General features: G+C 39.8%; 1 protein-coding gene across 1 annotated transcript in view; it reads left to right on the plus strand.

Annotated features, from left to right (window-relative positions):
• Positions 1–16,910, plus strand: part of TFAP2D (transcription factor AP-2 delta) — a 61,182-nt gene extending 44,272 nt beyond the window's left edge. Inside the window, exon 8 of the mRNA XM_004018884.5 lies at positions 16,158–16,910. Coding sequence (XP_004018933.2) covers positions 16,158–16,377 — 220 coding nt within the window. The 3' untranslated portion in view covers positions 16,378–16,910. The remainder of the gene's footprint in view (positions 1–16,157) is intronic.
• Positions 16,911–18,922: the final 2,012 nt, after the last annotated feature.

The raw sequence follows: 18,922 nt of genomic DNA on the forward strand, positions 1-18,922 counted from the left end.
TGGTAGCTGACATATCAGAGTGCTCTGGGAAACTGTGGGCAGAGCAGTGACCCTTCTGCTGATTGACTCACAGCCTGGAATGCTGCTTGTTTCTATCAAAATGACAGGAGGCAGGTTTATTCGTTATTTGTAATTTACTGAGTGCCATCCAAAGTGTATATTGCTTTAGAGAACATAGACACCATAACACCTATGGGAAAGGGGAAGATGATTGATAAAAATCTGCAGACGCCCCTACAGACACCATTCAGATAGAAACCAAAACCCTGATTTTCTGAAATGGTAAGGATTCCCTTTTTGGAGAGGTCAAGAAATTAATAACTTTGCCCTGCTTTGTTCTTATGTTCTCATAATATCCTTGAATGTGAAGTCAAGTGAAAGCACAGCAAACAACTTAAAGGGAGGAAGTTAGGCTGTTTCTAATGGGATTCTCCAGGGAAGAGTACTGGAGTAGGTTGCCATTTCCTTCTCCAGGGGATCTTCCCGACCCAGGGATCGAACCCAGATCCCCCACATTGCTGGCAGACGCTTTACTGACTGAGCCACCAGGGAAGCCCTTTCTAATACTTAGTTTAGAGGAAACAGCCTATCGGAAAAACAAGGACGCTTTCTTTCTCAACGCCCACCTTGGGAGCCTATTTTATTTTTTCTTGTATTTTCCCATGCTAATGGCAGGTGGCACAAATGTGGAAGACAATGACATACTAAGATATAAAATACAAGAGAGAGGGAGCTTATAATAGAGGATTAAGCAGAGTGCAGGTAGTTCCCTGGGGTAATTCGGAAAGGATTTCTTCTCTCTTTTTTTTTTTTTTTACTGTAAATACTTTTATAGTTGAAGTGCAGTTGAGTTACAATCATGTTAGTTTCAGGTGTTCAGCACAGTGATTCAGTGATATATACATGTATGTCCTTTTTCAGATTCTTTTCCCTTATAAGTTATTACAAAATATTGACTATAGTTCCCTGTGCTATACAGCAGGTACTTGAAGGATTTCCTCTTTCAGTTCAGTTCAGTCGCTCAGTCATGTCCGACTCTGCGACCCCGCAGTACTTAGCACTAGTAAATGAATGAATGTGTGTGTATGCTCTGTTGTGTCCAAATCTTTCACAACCCTGTGGACTGTAGCCCGCCAGGCTCCTCCGTCCATGGCATTCTCCAGGCAAGAATACTGGAGTGGGTTGCCATTGCCTTCTCTAGGGGATCTTCCCGACCCAGGGATTGAACCCATGTCTCCTGCATTGCAGGCAAATTCTTTACTGCTTGAGCCACTGGGGAAGCTCCTAGCACTAGTATGTGCCCAATAAATATTTTGCTAAATGTAGATTATGATACTAACTCTGTTAGGTCTTGTATGTATTCTCCCTTGGTTCCTTCCCAGGGCCATAGTATTTTAACTGAACCATGGGCTGGGGAAGTGAAATGATCAATGTGCTTAAATTCTTCTGTTTGAGTCACAAAGTGTACTGACATCACATCTTCTTAGAAATAGAAATCCCATCACACTTGGAAATAAGAAATGCCTAGGCTTCCTAGATATCTGTGTTTGCTGATGATTAAATTTTCATCACTGATTCTCAGTGTTGGAAGGCCCCTCAAGTTGCCCACTCTCCTTCAACATTTGGATCGTCCCTCCAAAATCCCTGTCAAGTTGTCACCCATTCCAGGCTAAAAACCTTCCCTTGATAGGTGGTTCTTTTCTTGCCTCAGCATCCCTTCTAGCTCTGACAGCTCTATTAGAAATGCCTTCCTTCCACTGAGGCAACATCTGTCTTCCTAACATCCCACTCCTTGGGGGCCCTACAGAGTCAGTTTAATCCTGTTTCCCTTCCAATTTCTAAAGGCAGCTCTCATGTCTCTCTGAGTTTTCTCTTTCTGGGCTATTCATCTTCCTTTTCTTTGTGTTCCACACATAACATGCACTCCAGTCAACTTGACTAGTGTTTTATGAGTGCTCTGGCTTAGCGACACGTGGAAGATAGGATATGTGTCTCTACTAAATGTGAGCACGTTTGGTCTTCCTCTCCAAGGAGCCTAAGATGTATACTGTTTTTGTTGTTTGCTTTTATTTTTTAAATTTTCTCAAGATGGAAAAATGGTGGGGAGGGTAATCAGGAGGGGCTATTTTATTAATCTTGTGAAAGCATTTTTAATGGCAGAGGAGAAGTAATTTCAATTAAATCTCCAACCTCCAATCCCCAAAGAAAAACATCGTAAAATAAATTACACGACTAAGCTTGGATTTAAGAAATAGAATCATTAGGCCTCCTTGAGGATGTTTTGCCAGTTCAAGGCAACTTCGAAGACCATTTTATTTAAGAATATTGGAAATAATAGGCCTGAATTGTGAAGGGAAAAAAATCTTATGCTTTGCAAACTTAAACTCTTTTTTGTAAGGTTGAAATTAAACTTTAAAACTTAAAGTCAAAAAATGTACTTACACTCACAACTGCAAAGAAAAACATACCTGTAAGTGGTCAAGTCTTATTCACTACTTAAGTTAAAAAGGATAGTCTGTGTTCACATAAGAGAAAAAAACCCATTTCCCTTGAAGTAAAACTTTCAATAGAAAGAAATATAGACTAAAAAATAAAAACAGAGAACTGTTTTCCTTAGCAGACAAGTGAAACCACGATGCCTTTCTTGTGTGAATCTACATTAAATTACTTACCTTCATTTAATGTTAAGCAGGAAATTAAAGTGTAAATCAGTTGCCAACATTTATTATACTTCATAATGTGGTGGTGGTTTAGTCACTCAGTCATGTCCAACTCTTGCAACCCCATGGACTGTAGCCTGCCAGGCTCCTCTGTCCATGGGAATTCCCAAGCAATCATACTAGAGTGGGTTGCCATTTCCTCCTCCAAGGGACCTTCCTGACCCAAGGATCGAACCAGGTCTCCTTCATCGCAGGCAGATTCTTTACTGACTCAGCCACCAGGGAAGCCCACTTCCCAAGGTGCATGGCCCCAAACCAAATGCTGCAAGAGATCCGAACATACAAGCATCTATTGCAGGTCATTTGATAACACTTTAGTGGAGTTTCAGGTTCAGCATATAGGAGACTAGTGTTGTGATGGTTTCAGGTAAACAGCAATGAACATACACATACATGGATCCATTTTCCCCCTAAACTCCCCTCCCATCCAGACCACTGGCATTTTTAAAATAAGGTCCCTGGGTGATTTTTGCATGTATCCAGGGTTGAGAACCAGCAGCCAAAGGAACCACAGAACATTTGTGAGTACTGACAGGCCTCACTAATGAGTGAACTATAAGGATTCCTCACTACCAGAGAACCATACACCTTAATTATGCACCTCAATCAACCTCCATTTTAAAAGCCCTTGGGCCTATGGGATAATATAATTTATGTAGACAATAAGCACAATCAGCCAGTTCCCTTTTTCTCTGCTTCCTCTGCCAGTTAGGCTACAAAGGATAGATGTCATCAAGCAGCTCTGGGTGCAAAGGCCCCAGCTGCTTTTCTCAGGCTGAGGTCTCTCTCCATGACCTATATTCAGGAGACATGAAGCATCTTCCCCTCATGGTTCTGAAAAGAACTAAGGTTTTGCAGAGAAGCCCCACAATCCTTTGCTGGTGTTCTCCAGTGGCTATTTCCCAGCCTCCTGCCCTCATGGCTTTTCTCACGAGGGGAAGGAGGCATTTTTCCAGCTGCCACCTAAAACTGTAGCGAGGAGTACAGACTGAGCCTCAGGCTACAGTTGGACCCAAACCTGCAGTCACTGAATAATCCAGGAGAGAAGGAAAAGAAGACTTATCTTCCCTTTAAATCTTGCTACCTGCATGCCTCCCAGAGGCCAGAAAGCAGCACTGAGGTTGGTGACAGTGGCATCCGTAAGCTATGCAGGAAATCAAAGATACATGACAGCAAGCACACGTTGGATTGATGCAACATAACAAAATAATAGGAGTAGCCCAAACTATTTCAACTTTTACAGACACCAAAACTTTTCCAGATAGAAAGTTAACGTTTGATAAACTAAAATCAGGTTTTGCTCTAATTATCTAAATGATAATTTTCTTTTTGTCTTTTTGTTTTTGGCTTTTGTTTGACCGTGTGGTTTATGGGATCTTAGTTCCCCGACCAGGGATCAAACCTGTGCCCCTTGCAGTAAAAGCACAGAGTCCTAACCACTGGACCACCAGGAAAGTCCCAGGATATTTCCTCTCGAATTTCATTCTTCTAGTTTGTAGCATAATAGTATCTACTACGCCCAGCTTTTTGTTTCCCAAAAGAAAGCCCAAAAAATCTGTCCTTAGTTTTTTTAATGTTGAGACACAACTAAGTGAGGCAGTCTTCAGTGGCACATAGTAATGAGACTTTCATTTTCCTTTTAATCCTGTTAAATTAGTGTTTGCTTGTTGTTGTTGTTGTTGTTATTGTTCAGTTGTTGAGTCTTGTCTGACTCTTTGTGACCCAGTGGACTGCAGCACCCCAGGCTCCTCTATCCTTCACTATCTTGCAGAGTTTGTTTAAATTCATGTCCATTGAGTCAATGATGCTATTTAACCATCTCATTCTCTGCCACTCCCTTCTCCTTTTGCCTTCAATCCTTCCCAGTATCAGGGTCCTTCCCAGTGAGTCGGCTCTCCAAATCAGATGGCCACAGTATTATAGCTTCAGCTACAGCATCAGTCCTTTCAGTGAATATTCATGGTTGAGTTCCTTTAGGATTGACAGCTTTGATCTCCTTGCCTTCCAAGGGACTCTCAAGAGTTTTCTCCAGCACCACAGTTTGAAAGCATCAATTCTTCGACACTCAGCCTTCCTTATGGTCCAACTATCACACTGTACAGGGAAGATTGTATATCTTCCCTAGTGGCTCAGAGGTTAAAGCGTCTGCCTCCAATGCGGGAGACCTAGGTTTGATCCCTGGATCAAGAAGATCCCCTGGAGAAGGAAATGGTAACTCACTCCAGCATTCTTGCCTGGAGAATCCCATGGACGGAGAAGCCTGGTAGGCTACGGTCCACAGGGTCGCAAAGAGTCAAACACGACTGAGCTTATCACATTGTACACGATTACTGGAAGAACTATAGCTTTGACTATATGGATCTTTGTCAGCAAAATGATGTCTCTGCTTTTTAATATGCTGTCTAGGTTTGTCATAGCTTTCCTTCCAAGGAGCAAGCATCTTTTAATTTCATAGCTGCAATCACTGTCCACAGTGATCTTGGAGCCCAAGAAAATAAAATCTCTCACTGCTTCCATTTTTTCCCCTTATATTTGCTATGAAATGATGGGACCAAATGCCATGATCTTAGTTTTTTAATGTTGAGTTTTAAGCCAGCTTTTTCACTCTCCTCTTTTTACTTTCATCAAGAAGCTCTTTAATTCCTCTTCACTTTCTGCCATTAGAGAATGTTTACTTAGTAGGTAGAAAGGATATGTTGGACCTCAGGCCCAACTTTTTTTAAAATTCAAGTAAAATTGACTTACAGTACTATGTTAGTTTCAGGTATATAGCACAGTGATTCAGTATTTTTAGACTTTTTTAAAAGGTATTATAAGATAATGAGTATAATTCCCTGTGCTATACAGTGTATCCTTATTGCTTATCTATTATACATAATAATTGGATATCTTAATCTTATAACCCTAACCTGCCCCTCTCCCTTTCCCTCGGCCCTCTGATAACCACTAGTTTGTTTTCTATATCTGTGAGTCTGTTTTTATAGTGTTATAGTCATTTATTTGGAGAAGGCAATGGCAGCCCACTCCAGTACTCTTGCCTGGAAAATCCCATGGACGGAGGAGCCTGGTAGGCTCCAGTCCATGGGGTTGCTAAGAGTCGGGCACGACTGAGTGACTTCCCTTTTACTTTTCACTTTCATGCATTGGAGAAGGAAATGGCAACCCACTCCAGTGTTCTTGCCTGGAGAATCCTAGGGACAGAGGAGCCTAGTGGGCTGCCGTCTATGGGGTCACACAGAGTCAGATACGACTGAAGCGACTTAGCAGCAGCAGCAGTCATTTATTTGTATTACTTTTTAGACTCCATATGTAAGTGATTTCATACAGTATTTGTCTTTTTCTGACTTATTTCACTAATGATATCCTCCAGGTTCAGTCACATTGCTTAAAAGGGCAGACCTTATTTTTTCCTGCAGTGGCTATACCACATCTTTGTAAATTCATCTATTGATGGACAGTTGGGTTGCTTTCATATGTTGGCAATTGTAAATAATGATGCTGTGAACATTGGCATACATGTATCTTTTTGTATTAGTGCTTTCATTTTTTTCTGGATATATACTCAATAGTGGAATTACTGGATCATATCATAACTCTATTTTTAGTTTTTTGAGAAACCTCCATACTATTTTCTACCAAGCTAAGTTCCTATCAACAGTGTATAAGGTTTTCCTTTTCTCCACATCATCACCAGCATTTGTTACTTGCAGACTTTTTGTTGATAGCAGTTCTGAAAAGTGTGAGGTAATGTCTCATTGTTGTTTTGATTTGCATTTCTCTAATATTAGTGGTGCTGATCCGTCTTTTCATGTGCCACGCCCAACTCTTGCCAAGATAGGAAGAATTCAGGGGAAGATTCCATAGAAATTTGCTGTAGGCCATGCTTTAGAAAATTACCTTAGTAGCTTAATTTAAATGAGTTTAGACAAATCAGTTAAAGTAATGAATAAAGCATTTCTGAAGAACAATTAGGGCAATATGGAAAAAGCTTTGTAACACGTCTCTAGCGGACAGCAAGGCTGTTGAAATGTAAACTATATTTACTTGTTCCTCTGGTAGATATTTATTCAGAATCCTATATTAACCTATATCCAAGTAAGCACTGAAGCTTTGGAGATTTTAAAGATAAATACGTCAGGATTTAGCCACAAGCAAAAAATATTCATTTAGCCAGAGATCACAGGGAGTTTGTGAAATTTCTATTATATAGAAGTCTCCTGATAATTCCTCATGATTAATGTCAAGTAGTTTATAAACATAAATACTGCTGGAGTTAAAGATGGGTTGTTAATAACGTCTTATTAGAAAATTGCCCAGGGAGAAAGAATAAAGAATAATAATTTATTCTTTTTCAAGCAACAATCTCTTCTCTACTATCCTCTATGACCGCTTTCATTTTTCCTCAATTTCTTCTTTTTTAAAAAAATACTTATTTCTTTATTTGGCTGTGCCGGGTCTTAGTTGCAGCATGCAAACTCTTAGTTGAGACATGTGGGATCTAGTTCCTTGACCAGGGATCGAATCCAGGCCCCCTGCATTGGGAACTCGGAGTCTTAGCCACTGGACCACCAGGAAGTCCCTCAATTATTTCATTTTTAATCTCATTAACAGAGAGTACAATTTGAACTGTTGCAATATATTTTCCTTTAAAAAATTAAAATCTGTCTCTGTAGTACGTGTTCAGGTCAATAAAAACAGTGTAAGTCAGTTGTGTGTACATGTGTGTATACACTAACACAGAGACTCCCTAGAAAAGGTGGTTCAACGATTTGGTATCTCTCCCATTGCTGAGATGTGAGCATACTTTAACACTAGGGGCAGTGTCAAAAGTAGAGTTTCACCTCTGGATCCAGCAAAGTGTTACCTACCTTCCTAAACTGAGCCAATTTGAAGATGGTTTATGTGGCAGAAGATGCTCTAGAGAATGTCAATTAAGAGGTCTAGCAAAATAGAGGTTTTTAAAACCATGAGTAAAATTAAGAAGATGACTGTTAAATATAAGTTACATTTTCTAGAACATCGGGTGCTATAAACTACAACAGTCTGGGTTTTCTCAGCAGGTGGTTGTCAAAACCTGTCTGCGCCTCGGTGTGAAATTAGTCACGGGAAAATTAAATCAATGAGCTGGAATCTACTTAGAAAATAGTTCAAGGTGAATGTAGTTAGAAGCCTGACTAGCTAGCATCCAAACTTCACATTTTGACCCTCGTTTTTTGGTTTGACTTACTGTTTGGTGAGCCTTTTCCCTGAAAATTGCTCGAGTCAGCTGTCTCCTTTTCTCAACATACTGCAAGTGGATGTGTTTTCTTTAATCTCTCCTAAATTTCACATCATTGATTTAGCCCACCAACTAAGCTTTTTACCACATAAAGGTATTTCAGAACTTTGGTTCTGTTATCCAATGCAGCAATTTTCCTCTCTATTCTAATGCCAGCCATTAAGTTACAAATCCATGACACTGTCAATCATGTTGTCAATTAAGATGTGGAGCAGAGTAGGATTAATGAGAAAGTCTTGCGGCATTCCACTGGAAACTAAGAAACGTTTAGCTTTTGTTAACTCAATTATTATTACTGAACCCATGCAGTACTTTAGTGATCACTTATATTTTTAAAAAAATATTAGCCCTTTAGATGTATTCATTACATGAACAAATTGCAATAATTCCATTTAATGGAAAAACCTACCAGCAGTAAAAAGAAATCGTCTATTGATAAACACCACAATCTGGGTAAATCCCAAAATTATTAGGCAAAGTGAAAAGAGCCAGTGATAAAAGCCTGTAGACTTCATGATCCAATTTATATGACATTCAGGGAAAAAGTAAAAACTATATATATAGAAATTAGAACACTGATTCCCAGGATCTTGGGGTGAGGAAAGTGTCGTTGACCAAAACAAATCACAAGAATATGTTTTGGGTAATGGTAGTCATGACACAATTTTGTAAGTTTGTTGAAATTCAACTAATTACATCCCTAAAAAGGATTAGTATTACTGTATGTAAATTCAAACTGGGTATACATGATTTTAAAAAATATCTCATTATTAGAAATTTACTATGGGACTAATTAAATGTAATTTAATAACCTAGAATTTCTAAAATCTGTCTCTTTCCCCCCCTGCTTTGATTATTAAGGTATTTGTTGTTCAGTCGCTCAGTGGTGTCTGACTCTTTGCAGCCCCATGGACTGCAGCACGCCAGGCCTGCCTGTCCTTCACTATCTTCTGAAGTTTGCTCACACTCATGTGCTTTGAATCCGTGATGCCATCCAACCATCTCATCCTCTGTCATCCCCTTCTCCTCCTGCCTTCAATTCTTCCCAGCATCAGGGTCTTTTCTAATGAGTTGGCTTTTGGTATCAGGTGGCCAGTGTATTGGAGTATTCTGTTTCACTACTTCTGTTCCATCTTCTATGATTTTTGAAAGATTACTCAGCCACTCGAGTGTCTCAGAAACAAACACCTATGTTTTCTTTATCTTTAAATAGGAGTTTCCTATACTTAAAAAAAAAAAAGTTGCAGTTCCACTAATACCCTTGCCAGTTTTAAAGATTAACCTCTTTGAAAAGAAAGTAAAGTATCTTAATTACCATTTAATCTTTCACTTGCTAACATAGTACTCCCTCACCTAAGCCTGTCTCTGCATTGTTCCTCTTCCTCATTCTTGGAACAAAAATTCAAACTATAGGTCTTGGACTTCCTTGGTGGTCCAGTGGTTATGAATTCACCTTCCAATGAAGGGGACACAGATCCCCTGGTCAGGGAACTTAAATACCACATACCTCAGGGCGACTAAGCCTGTGTGCCTGCAATGAGGACCCAGCACAACCAAAAAAACAGTAAATTCTACAGGCTGGGGTAACAGAGACTCCTGGATGAAACCAAGGAAACTTTCAGTTCAGTTCAGTCGCTCAGTCGTGTCCAACTCTTTGCGACCCCATGAATCGCAGCACGCCAGGCCTCCCTGTCCATCACCATCTCCCGGAGTTCACTCAGACTCATGTCCATCGAGTCAGTGATGCCATCCAGCCATCTCATCCTCGGTCATCCCCTTCTCCTCCTGCCCCCAATCCCTCCCAGCATCAGAGTCTTTTCCAATGAGTCAACTCTTCACATGAGGTGGCCAAAGTACTGGAGTCTCAGCTTCAGCATCATTCCTTCCAAAGAACACCCAGGGCTGATCTCCTTCAAAATGGACTGGTTGGATCTCCTTGCAGTCCAAGGGACTCTAAAGAGTCTTCTCCAACACCACAGGGCAAAAGCATCAATTCTTCTGCTCTCAGCTTTCTTCACAGTCCAACTCTCACATCTATACATGACCACAGGAAAAACCATAGCCTTGACTAGACGGACCTTTGTTGGCAATGTAATGTCTCTGCTTTTGAATATGCTATCTAGGTTGGTCATAACTTTCCTTCCAAGGAGTAAGCGTCTTTTAATTTCATGGCTGCAGTCACCATCTGCAGTGATTTTGGAGCCCCAGAAAATAAAGTCTGACACTGTTTCTACTGTTTCCCCATCTATCTCCCATGAAGTGATGGAACCGGATGCCATGATCTTTGTTTTCTGAATGTTGAGCTTTAAGCCAACTTTTTCACTCTCCTCTTTCACTTTCATCAAGGAAACTTTAGTCTTCGTTAACTCAATTATTCCATACATGGGAGTCCTGCCTCCTCTCCCTCAAGACTCTGCCTCCTGGAAGTGACAGATACCCAAATGGTGGCAATCAGACAATGTCAAGTAGAGTGTAAGTTGACAATATTAGTGCTCCCGCTCAGTCCAGTTTGTTTTAGTTGTTGTTGCTGTTGGCTGGTGGTTTGGTTCTATTTTGGTTTTCTTTGAAGGCTAGACTCTAACATTTGATTAAAAGTTTATGGGAAGAATTCAAGCCACAGATTGTTGGAGATACATTTAACATCTTATTTGCCACTTACATTAAAATCTATGTTAATATAGATTTTATATTAATATACTAAATCTTATATTAAATTTTTTTCTCACTACAAGCTCTTTATTAACAAGTTGAATAAAAAAAGAAGAGAGAGAGAGGTGTGAAAATACTTTTCTTGGAGGCCCCAGGAAGGGGAGGCACTGTCAGAACTCACTTGGCCAGGACAGGCAACCCAGCCAGAGGCAGAAGGGAGATCAGGGCCCAGCCTAGGAGCAGCCCGCAGCCCAGGGTGCTGAGAGCAAGAAGGCTCAGGCCTCAAACAGAGGATATGCAAACACTGAGGCCCTGCAGGGAGTGATGGGTTGAGGGCTGCCTGGAGGAAGCCACGAGCACCATCTTCCCCTGCACTGGGCAGACACACGTGTATGTATGAGAGCTGGTATCTGCTCACAGCTTACGTACACAGAGCAGAAGGAAGGGTCCCAGAGTTGAGGAATAGCTTTGCGAAGTCCCTAGAAGCCTAAGGGCAAGGGCAGAACCTGGAGGCTGCTGTTCCCCTCGGAGCCTCAGGAGCCCAGGCCCTCCTGCTGGCACTGGAGGACCTCCATGACTGCCTTTTCGGGCATGGTCGAAGTTGAAACTTGGACGATCATTTATGCTGTAACTGATATGGCTCCATATAGCTTCCTCTTTGATGATGAGATCTTGCCCTCACTTATTTTATTTTCATTGTGTTCTCTGGGCTCTAGTTTTATATTCTGGGGTGGGGGTGGGGTGGGGAATGTTACTCCTTTCTCTTCAGAATTCAAGTTAAGTTTTCTCATCACTTTGGCAAGTTTCTGTCCTTTGGTAGAAGCACATCCTTTTCAGTGTCTTAATCAGGGGACCAGGAAACTGACTCCTTTTTTCAATATTATCCAAGGAGCTTTGAAGAGTGAATGGTTTTTAGATTGGCTGGAAAAAAAGAAAGGGAGGATAAACAAACACAAGTGGGAATGACCAGGGTAGGTTTAAGGATAGAGAAGAGATACATTAAGAAAGCTGATACAACCTTTGTATTGTCTGCCAAGGTCGAGCAAAATGTGTTAAATGTAGATGATATGTCTAGCACAATGTTGGTTGTCTTTCTCACTTGTGTACTTGAGGACAAACTTTTAGATGAATATGAATTTTTAAAGACTCTTATATTTTGATAACCTACTTCAAGCCATCATGGCTGCTACTTAGCCCAGGTAATATTTACTTGTAAAATGCTCTCTGATATTAATTTGATAAAATAGATGCAAATGCCAAATATAATTTAAGTGTTAAATCTATGGCTAAAAAATATTTTCTAAGGGCAAAAAAATGGCCTTATCAAAGATTTTGAAGATTTGACTATGGTGTGTTACCTTATACATGACTTTATTTTCTGTCTAGGACTGAAATCAGCCTCATCTTTTTCTGTTTTTCTCTTGTTTTTCTGTAGACTCTACATTATTCCTTTTCTTCTTTTTGTGTGTCACTGTGAATGAGAGATATACCTATTTTTTTGAAATTGTTGGGGCCAAAAGAAAAACATGACATCCCCAGAAATTCTTTTAATCATCCTGTGGTTTTATACTTTGTTCTGTGATTCTCATACAGTATCAGATTACTTTAAATTATTTGGATTCATAAACCTCACTGAACACTGCTAGAACAGAGCTATACTTTGCATTTAGCATTATCCCATGTAGTGTTCCATGCATATTTTTTGATGTGCAGGTAATGTGAAATCAAGGAAATTAACATTTACATTATATTTTTTGTTTTGAAGATAACACTTCAGATCCTTCCTTTTCTTACATTGAATATTTCAGAGGTTTAGACTTCTCTGTTGAGCTAAGTGGTTTTTCAGTGTCCATAACCTTCTGTCATGTCCTTGGTTTTAAGAAGTGCACCATAAGCATTATACCAGTGAACTGCAGCTTAGAGCTGGAAAGAAACTTGCAGATATTTTCATCAGACCATCTTACAAGGCTATGTAACTTCCCACAAGTTACACAGTGCCTAAGGTCAAAGGCAGTGTGAAGACTCTATGCAAAGAGTTCTCAACCCAGGGCACATGGGCCAATGCAGCTTACAAAAGACCAGGTACATATTTTAAAAGCAAGAAAGACGATCAGCCAGGGAGGGATGCCAACCTGAGAATCTTTCATTATGGCAACCACTCTTCTCAACATGGAGAAGTAGAGCATTTATATAGACCCGTCTACTTTGTACTTGGCCTTTAAAAAGATTTTTTTTTAATATTTATTTTTATTTATGTATTTGGCTGTACCAGGTCTTAGTTGTGGTGTGCAGGATCTTAGAGCTTCATTGCTGTACGTGGGATCTTTAGTTGAGGCATGTGAACACTTAGTTGTAGCATACGTGATCTAGTTCCCTAACCAGGGATCAAACCCAGGCTCCCGGCATTGGGAGCAGAGTTTTAGCCACTGGATTACCAGGGAAGTTCCTGCAGTTGGCCTTTTAGAATCCTGATCTTAAACAGGAAAATGAGTAAGAACGATCTTTCAGGCTACAAGCCGGCCCATAGAACAAAGCTCAGTTAAAGAAGTTGAGCAGAAATAGCCAACAGACTGATTTCTCAAAATGAAGTCATAAACACACCCACAGCCTGGGAGGGATGTAAATAAGCACAGAGTCAATACAGAATTTCTCAGGCAAATTATTTAATATGTCTGAGTATCTGTTTCTTCATCTGTAAAATCGACATAATAATACTTCTTAGAGTTGTTGCCTGGATTATATCAGAGGTGCAGAAGAAAGCACTTAGAACACAGCCTGGCATATGGTCAGGACTCAAATATTAGCTACTAACCTTAATATTTACCCAAGTGGAACTAAATTCTGTAATTTCTGAAAGAGGAGTCAAAACTGAGAGGACATGGCAATAGAGAGGAAAATAAATTCGTCTAATGGGCTTCCCTGGTAGCTCAAATGGTAAAGAATCTGCCTGCAGTGCAGGAGACCCTGGTTTGATCCCTGGGTCAGGAAGATCCCCTGCAGTAGGAAATGGCAACCCACTCCATTATTCTTGCCTGGAGAATTCCATGGACAGAGCAGCCTGGTGGGCTACAGTTCACGGGGTCACAATGGGTCAGACACCGGACATGACTAAGTGACTTTCACTTTCACTTTCAAAGGTACAAAGAGCCCTAAACAGGAATAAAGCATGAGAAAAGAGGTATCCTGTTAACATGTATAACATCCTATGGAAAAAACTGAACGAACTTTTTGGTCAACCCAATAGTTTGAGCTCAGGGCCAAGCATCTAGACATTAATAGGTCGCCTCATTTGTGCTTTCTGTGGTTGCTTCCATGATTAATTCTGCTACAACTTTAATCAACTCCATTTATGTTCTGTCTTCCTGATAAGTTCTAAAACATTTGGATTCCCCTCTAACTGTTATCATTGTAAAAATGGAGCCGAAGTCAGTTTTCCTGTTCAGCAGTGTGAGATATGTATATGTATATGCTTCAACAACAGTGATGCCTTACTCATAAAAGGCAAACTTTGGTGTATATAGTTGCCCAAGCATTAACCAGTCTGGTTTTCTAAATAATTGGTGACTGAGGTCTGGTTTTTTTTCTTTTTAATGTATATTAGTTATGACTAAGGCATAAGATAGGCTTTGTAAAATGCCAGCATGAAAGATGGTGGCAGCTTGTAAAATATAATAGACATGCAGAAAAATTCACCCTCACCACAAACATCCCACAGCCAACAATTTCCACCATTTGCTGAAACACTTCCTAATAGTCTGGCATCCTCCAGACTCCTTTGTGTGTATTAATATAAGTAATAACTCCATGTGCTTGATCTTACTATTATCACCATTGAGGCATATCAGTAGCTGCCTTGATCCTAAATTCATCATTTGCAATATTTTAAGAGCTTGTCATTTTTGTCCCTTAAGATTACATACCCTAAGAAGGATAACTAGCAAATTAACATATTGTGAAGGATAGTACTATCTGATTTTAAAACTGCTAATGTCACAATGGGCTTCCCTGGTAGCTCAGCTGGTAAAGAATCTGCCTGCAATGCAGGAGACCTGGGTTCAACCCCTGGATTGGGAAGATCCCCTGGAGGAGGGCATGGCAACCCACTCCAGTGTTTTTGCCTGGAGAATCCCCATTGACAGAAGAGCCTGGAGGGCTACAGTCCCTGGGGTCACAAAGAGTTGGACACAACTGAGCGACTAAGCACAATGTCACAATAACTGTAACAACTAGGGCTTGTAAGCAGTTAATGCCTTCATTTATCGAATGTACCATTTATCTGCTATGTTATTTATAGATAAATGGATATAATAACATGTGCAAGATGTACATCAAACACGTTTTTCTATATTTTACAAGATATGAGTAATGGGGAGCACCCTGACAATGTCACTTCAGAAACAACAGACACAAGTGAATAATCTGGGTGGGTTCTGTTTGCAGAAAGAGTGAATCTACGCTTAGGTATTTGTTCAGCTAGAGAGGATGTTTGTTACGGTTGGATGGGCTACCAATGCTGAGGTTGCCACAGCCCTCCCTACATGTCTCATTAGTTATGGTTATTAGTGAATTAGTTACCTGCTGAAACCCCCCAAAAATAGATAGGAGACAGGAGTTGAGTAGATTCCTGCCATCTTGTTCCATTCATATCTGCACAGCTGCATGGCTATTTTGAGAGAAAATAGAGGGCAGTACCTTTCATTTTAAGCAGATGGGAATTGCAAACATCACTTCTTTTGGTCTGTTGTGGAAAGGTTAGTCCTGGGTCCAACTTACCTGCAAGGGAAGCTTGGGAATGTGGCCTCTAGCAGGATGCCTTATGCTCAGATAAAACTTTGTAATTTTGGAGAAAAGAAGAATGAAGTTAGAGGAACAGCTAACCGTCAGGCACACTCAGCCACTTTTGGTCTCTTATTGTGTGATCTCTGCTTATGTAAGGGTATGTGCCATTCTTAAAAGCAATGATTCTCACGATAGAAAGTTGTATTTACTGGCTTTCTTAATGATATAGAGACTCAGAGTCAAGGCATGTGTCAAACACTTGGAAATGCTAATTAGTGCCTTCCAAGTCTATCAGGGTTTCCCTGGTGGCTCAATGGTAAAGAACCCACCAGTGCAGGAGATATAGGTTCAATTCTTGGGTCAGGAAGACCCCCTGGAGAAAGAAATGGCAACCCACTCCAGTGTTCTTGCCTGGGAAATCCCATGGATAAAGGAAGCTGGCAGACTGCAGTCCATGGGGGTCGAAAAAGCGTGGGACACAACTCAGCGACTAAACAACAACAAATCAAGTCTATTAACGACATATTATAACAAATAGACCTAAATTTCTTATTATTCAGAGCAATACATTGACTTGCGTCTGCCTTCCACAATGCTTGGCACCATTTAGGAACACAATAAATGCTTTTTAATGTAATGTTCCAGATTGAATGGGGAGGGAGGGATGATTTGTTATCCCACATCGTACTGCAAATTGCTCATCTCTTTTTCCTACTGTTTCTCATTTCCAGTTTGATCACTCATGGCTTTGGGACCCCAGCAATATGTGCAGCCCTAAGCACTTTCCAAACAGTCCTCAGTGAAATGCTGAACTACTTGGAAAAACACACTGCTCACAAAAATGGTGGAGCGTCAGATTCTGGCCAAGGACATGGCACCTCGGAGAAAGCCCCCCTGCGGAAAACTTCAGAGGCAGCCGTGAAAGAGGGCAAAACAGAAAAGACAGACTAACTACACCAAACAGAATCTATTTCCAGAGAGTCTTGCTGCTGATATTTTTTCTAATTTATATATCATTGAGGGTGATTAATCTTCAGTGGACAAAATCTCAGCCCTCCCCCAGCCCTCCATAAAAAAAAAAAAAAAACGGAAATGAAAAATGAAACAAAAAAGGACAAAATCAAAAAAAAAAAGACAAAAAAAAAAGGAAAACAGCAGTGTAACTGTGTGATGAAGTTGTCACTTTTTAATTTTATGTTATGATAAACTCCTTTTGTGCACGTAATTTATTGTTCCGAATTATATACATCACAATTTTTAAGCACTTCTGGACTTTGGAGAGGCAGCACATGCTTTTTCACATCTAACTGATGCACTTTCTTATCCAACTCTGTAGTTAGGGATCAGAAAGCATGACCAAACTGGAACCCACCACCAGCGCCCGTCTTTCTCGACTTAATCCCCTATAACGAAAGAGTGCCTCTTTCCACTAAATAGACCAATTTGGCGATCAGTCCATCAATAAATGCTTTGGGAACTGAAAAGGGCATTCATGAATCTTTGTCCTGTGAATTGACAGCAATTTTAAAATCTTGGTCACCGCTAGCCCACTTAACTACCAGTGCCTTGGTGGTATTTAAAAACTCCAGAAAACTCTATCCCCTCTTTGTATGATTATTCCCACCCCATCCTAAGACCAATTTTTTAAAAGAAAAGGCTCAGAAGAATGTTTAAGAAATAAGAGATGACCTCTTCTATCCAATCTCCTCACATCCCCAACCTAACAGTTTAGGGAAACAGACTGCACGTAGCAGGTCAGGGCAAGATGGATGTAGGAAAGGGTAGCTCGGCTACTTAGGCTTCTAAAGAAAAGCTGTGGTATTGTCTCACCTGGAAAAGCATGAGAATCGGAACAGCACTTTCCAGGAAGCCCTGCCCCTCAGAGACCGGAGAGGAGCCCTGGAAACTAGTGGAGGCCCCTCGAAGTGTTGGCGGCCAATGATTGTATGGTTATAATGAAAGCCACTATCCTTGTCTCCCTTTGTGGTTCTTCCACCTGCCCAGTAGCTGTGTTCTAAACCTTTAGAGGCTCAAAGCATTCAGGTCTGTGTTCAATAAAGAAAACGAAAACACAATGATCAGAGAAGACTTTTGCTTTTAAGATGCTTCCTTTTTTTTTCATAGCTTGTTCTTAAGCCTTATTGTCCTTTAGTTAAAACACTGAAAACAAGAGGTTCCTGGCTGCAAAGTCCAGGGGCTAGTAGAATCAAAGTTCAGTCCATTAAAACCTGAATGTGTAGAGAAACCTAACTGGCACCACATAGTACTAACCTTTCTACTGTTAACAGTTTTCAAAGTTGTAAGCAAATAAAAATGTAGGTCATCCTCAATGAAAAATATCATTTAAAAAATACGTGAACCCCTGACATTGTTTAGCATGAAAATGTTCTCCTCTCGTTAACATACATCAATTACTTTCAGAAAGTCTCAGCCACAGTATAACCCCATAAGGAATATTATTATTATTTTTAATGGAAAGGAAATTGCTTGAGAGTTTTCATCAAGAGATCACAAGAAAATGCTTTTTACCTGATAATTCTTAAAATCATTTACCTTTTATCTTCAATCTTGTACCGAAAAGAGGAACATAACCAATGAATATTTAAATTTTCTAGATTAAATTCAGTTATCAGAAGACCCTAATAAGGAATTCTATAATAAAGCGGTTTTATAGTTACACAGTAGAAGAGTTTAAAGAAAATGTAAAAGTAATGCATTGTGACTTCGTGTGTATCTCTAGTTCCGTTTTTTAAAATCTTACCATTATTCATGGCTTTAACTTTTTTAAATAAAATAGAATAAAAGCTGAGATTCTGCTGCAGTTCCAAATTTCATCACAAAATAAATTGATTCCATTTTACATGAAAATTCCCATATTGTAAAATATATACATGAAACAAAAAATGACTATTTCAGTTTAATAAGTTGTAGGAAAGCTATATACAGATAATGCGGGCTACTAATTTCCTTAATGAAAGTTCCACATTGACTTTTATTCCTTTTATTATTAACGTACATATGTACTTAATATGGCGTTTTGATATGTATATCTGCTAGGTGCTTAATGTAGTTATATACCATGTCAAATGTTCACCCATAATCAGACAAAAAAATTAGATCCGGCTTATAGTACCAGCTTACTTCACCCATAGATGTAACTAGTTGGGCTTCTTAACACCTCAGTGGGGTGTTATATTTATTAACTTTGGAAACAGAAGTATAACTATAACTACAGTGCATATTATTTCCAGGATTCTGGGTGTCTTCAGAGCCTTAAATGGACAGCACCCATCATTTAACTTAACCAGCCATTAGGACATAAATGAATTAATGGGCTGGTCATGTTCAGAGTAATTATTTATCATATTTAATAGACATTGTTAACATGCCAACTTTTACCTTGTATATAATAGGTACTCAACACTTTTTAAATAAATGAGTAAATGAATGTGTGTGTGTTCTTTGTCCAAAATGGGCCAAAGGACCTTTTACTTTT

This window comes from Ovis aries, chromosome 20 (genome assembly GCF_016772045.2).
Source record: "Ovis aries strain OAR_USU_Benz2616 breed Rambouillet chromosome 20, ARS-UI_Ramb_v3.0, whole genome shotgun sequence".
NCBI lineage: Eukaryota > Metazoa > Chordata > Mammalia > Artiodactyla > Bovidae > Ovis > Ovis aries.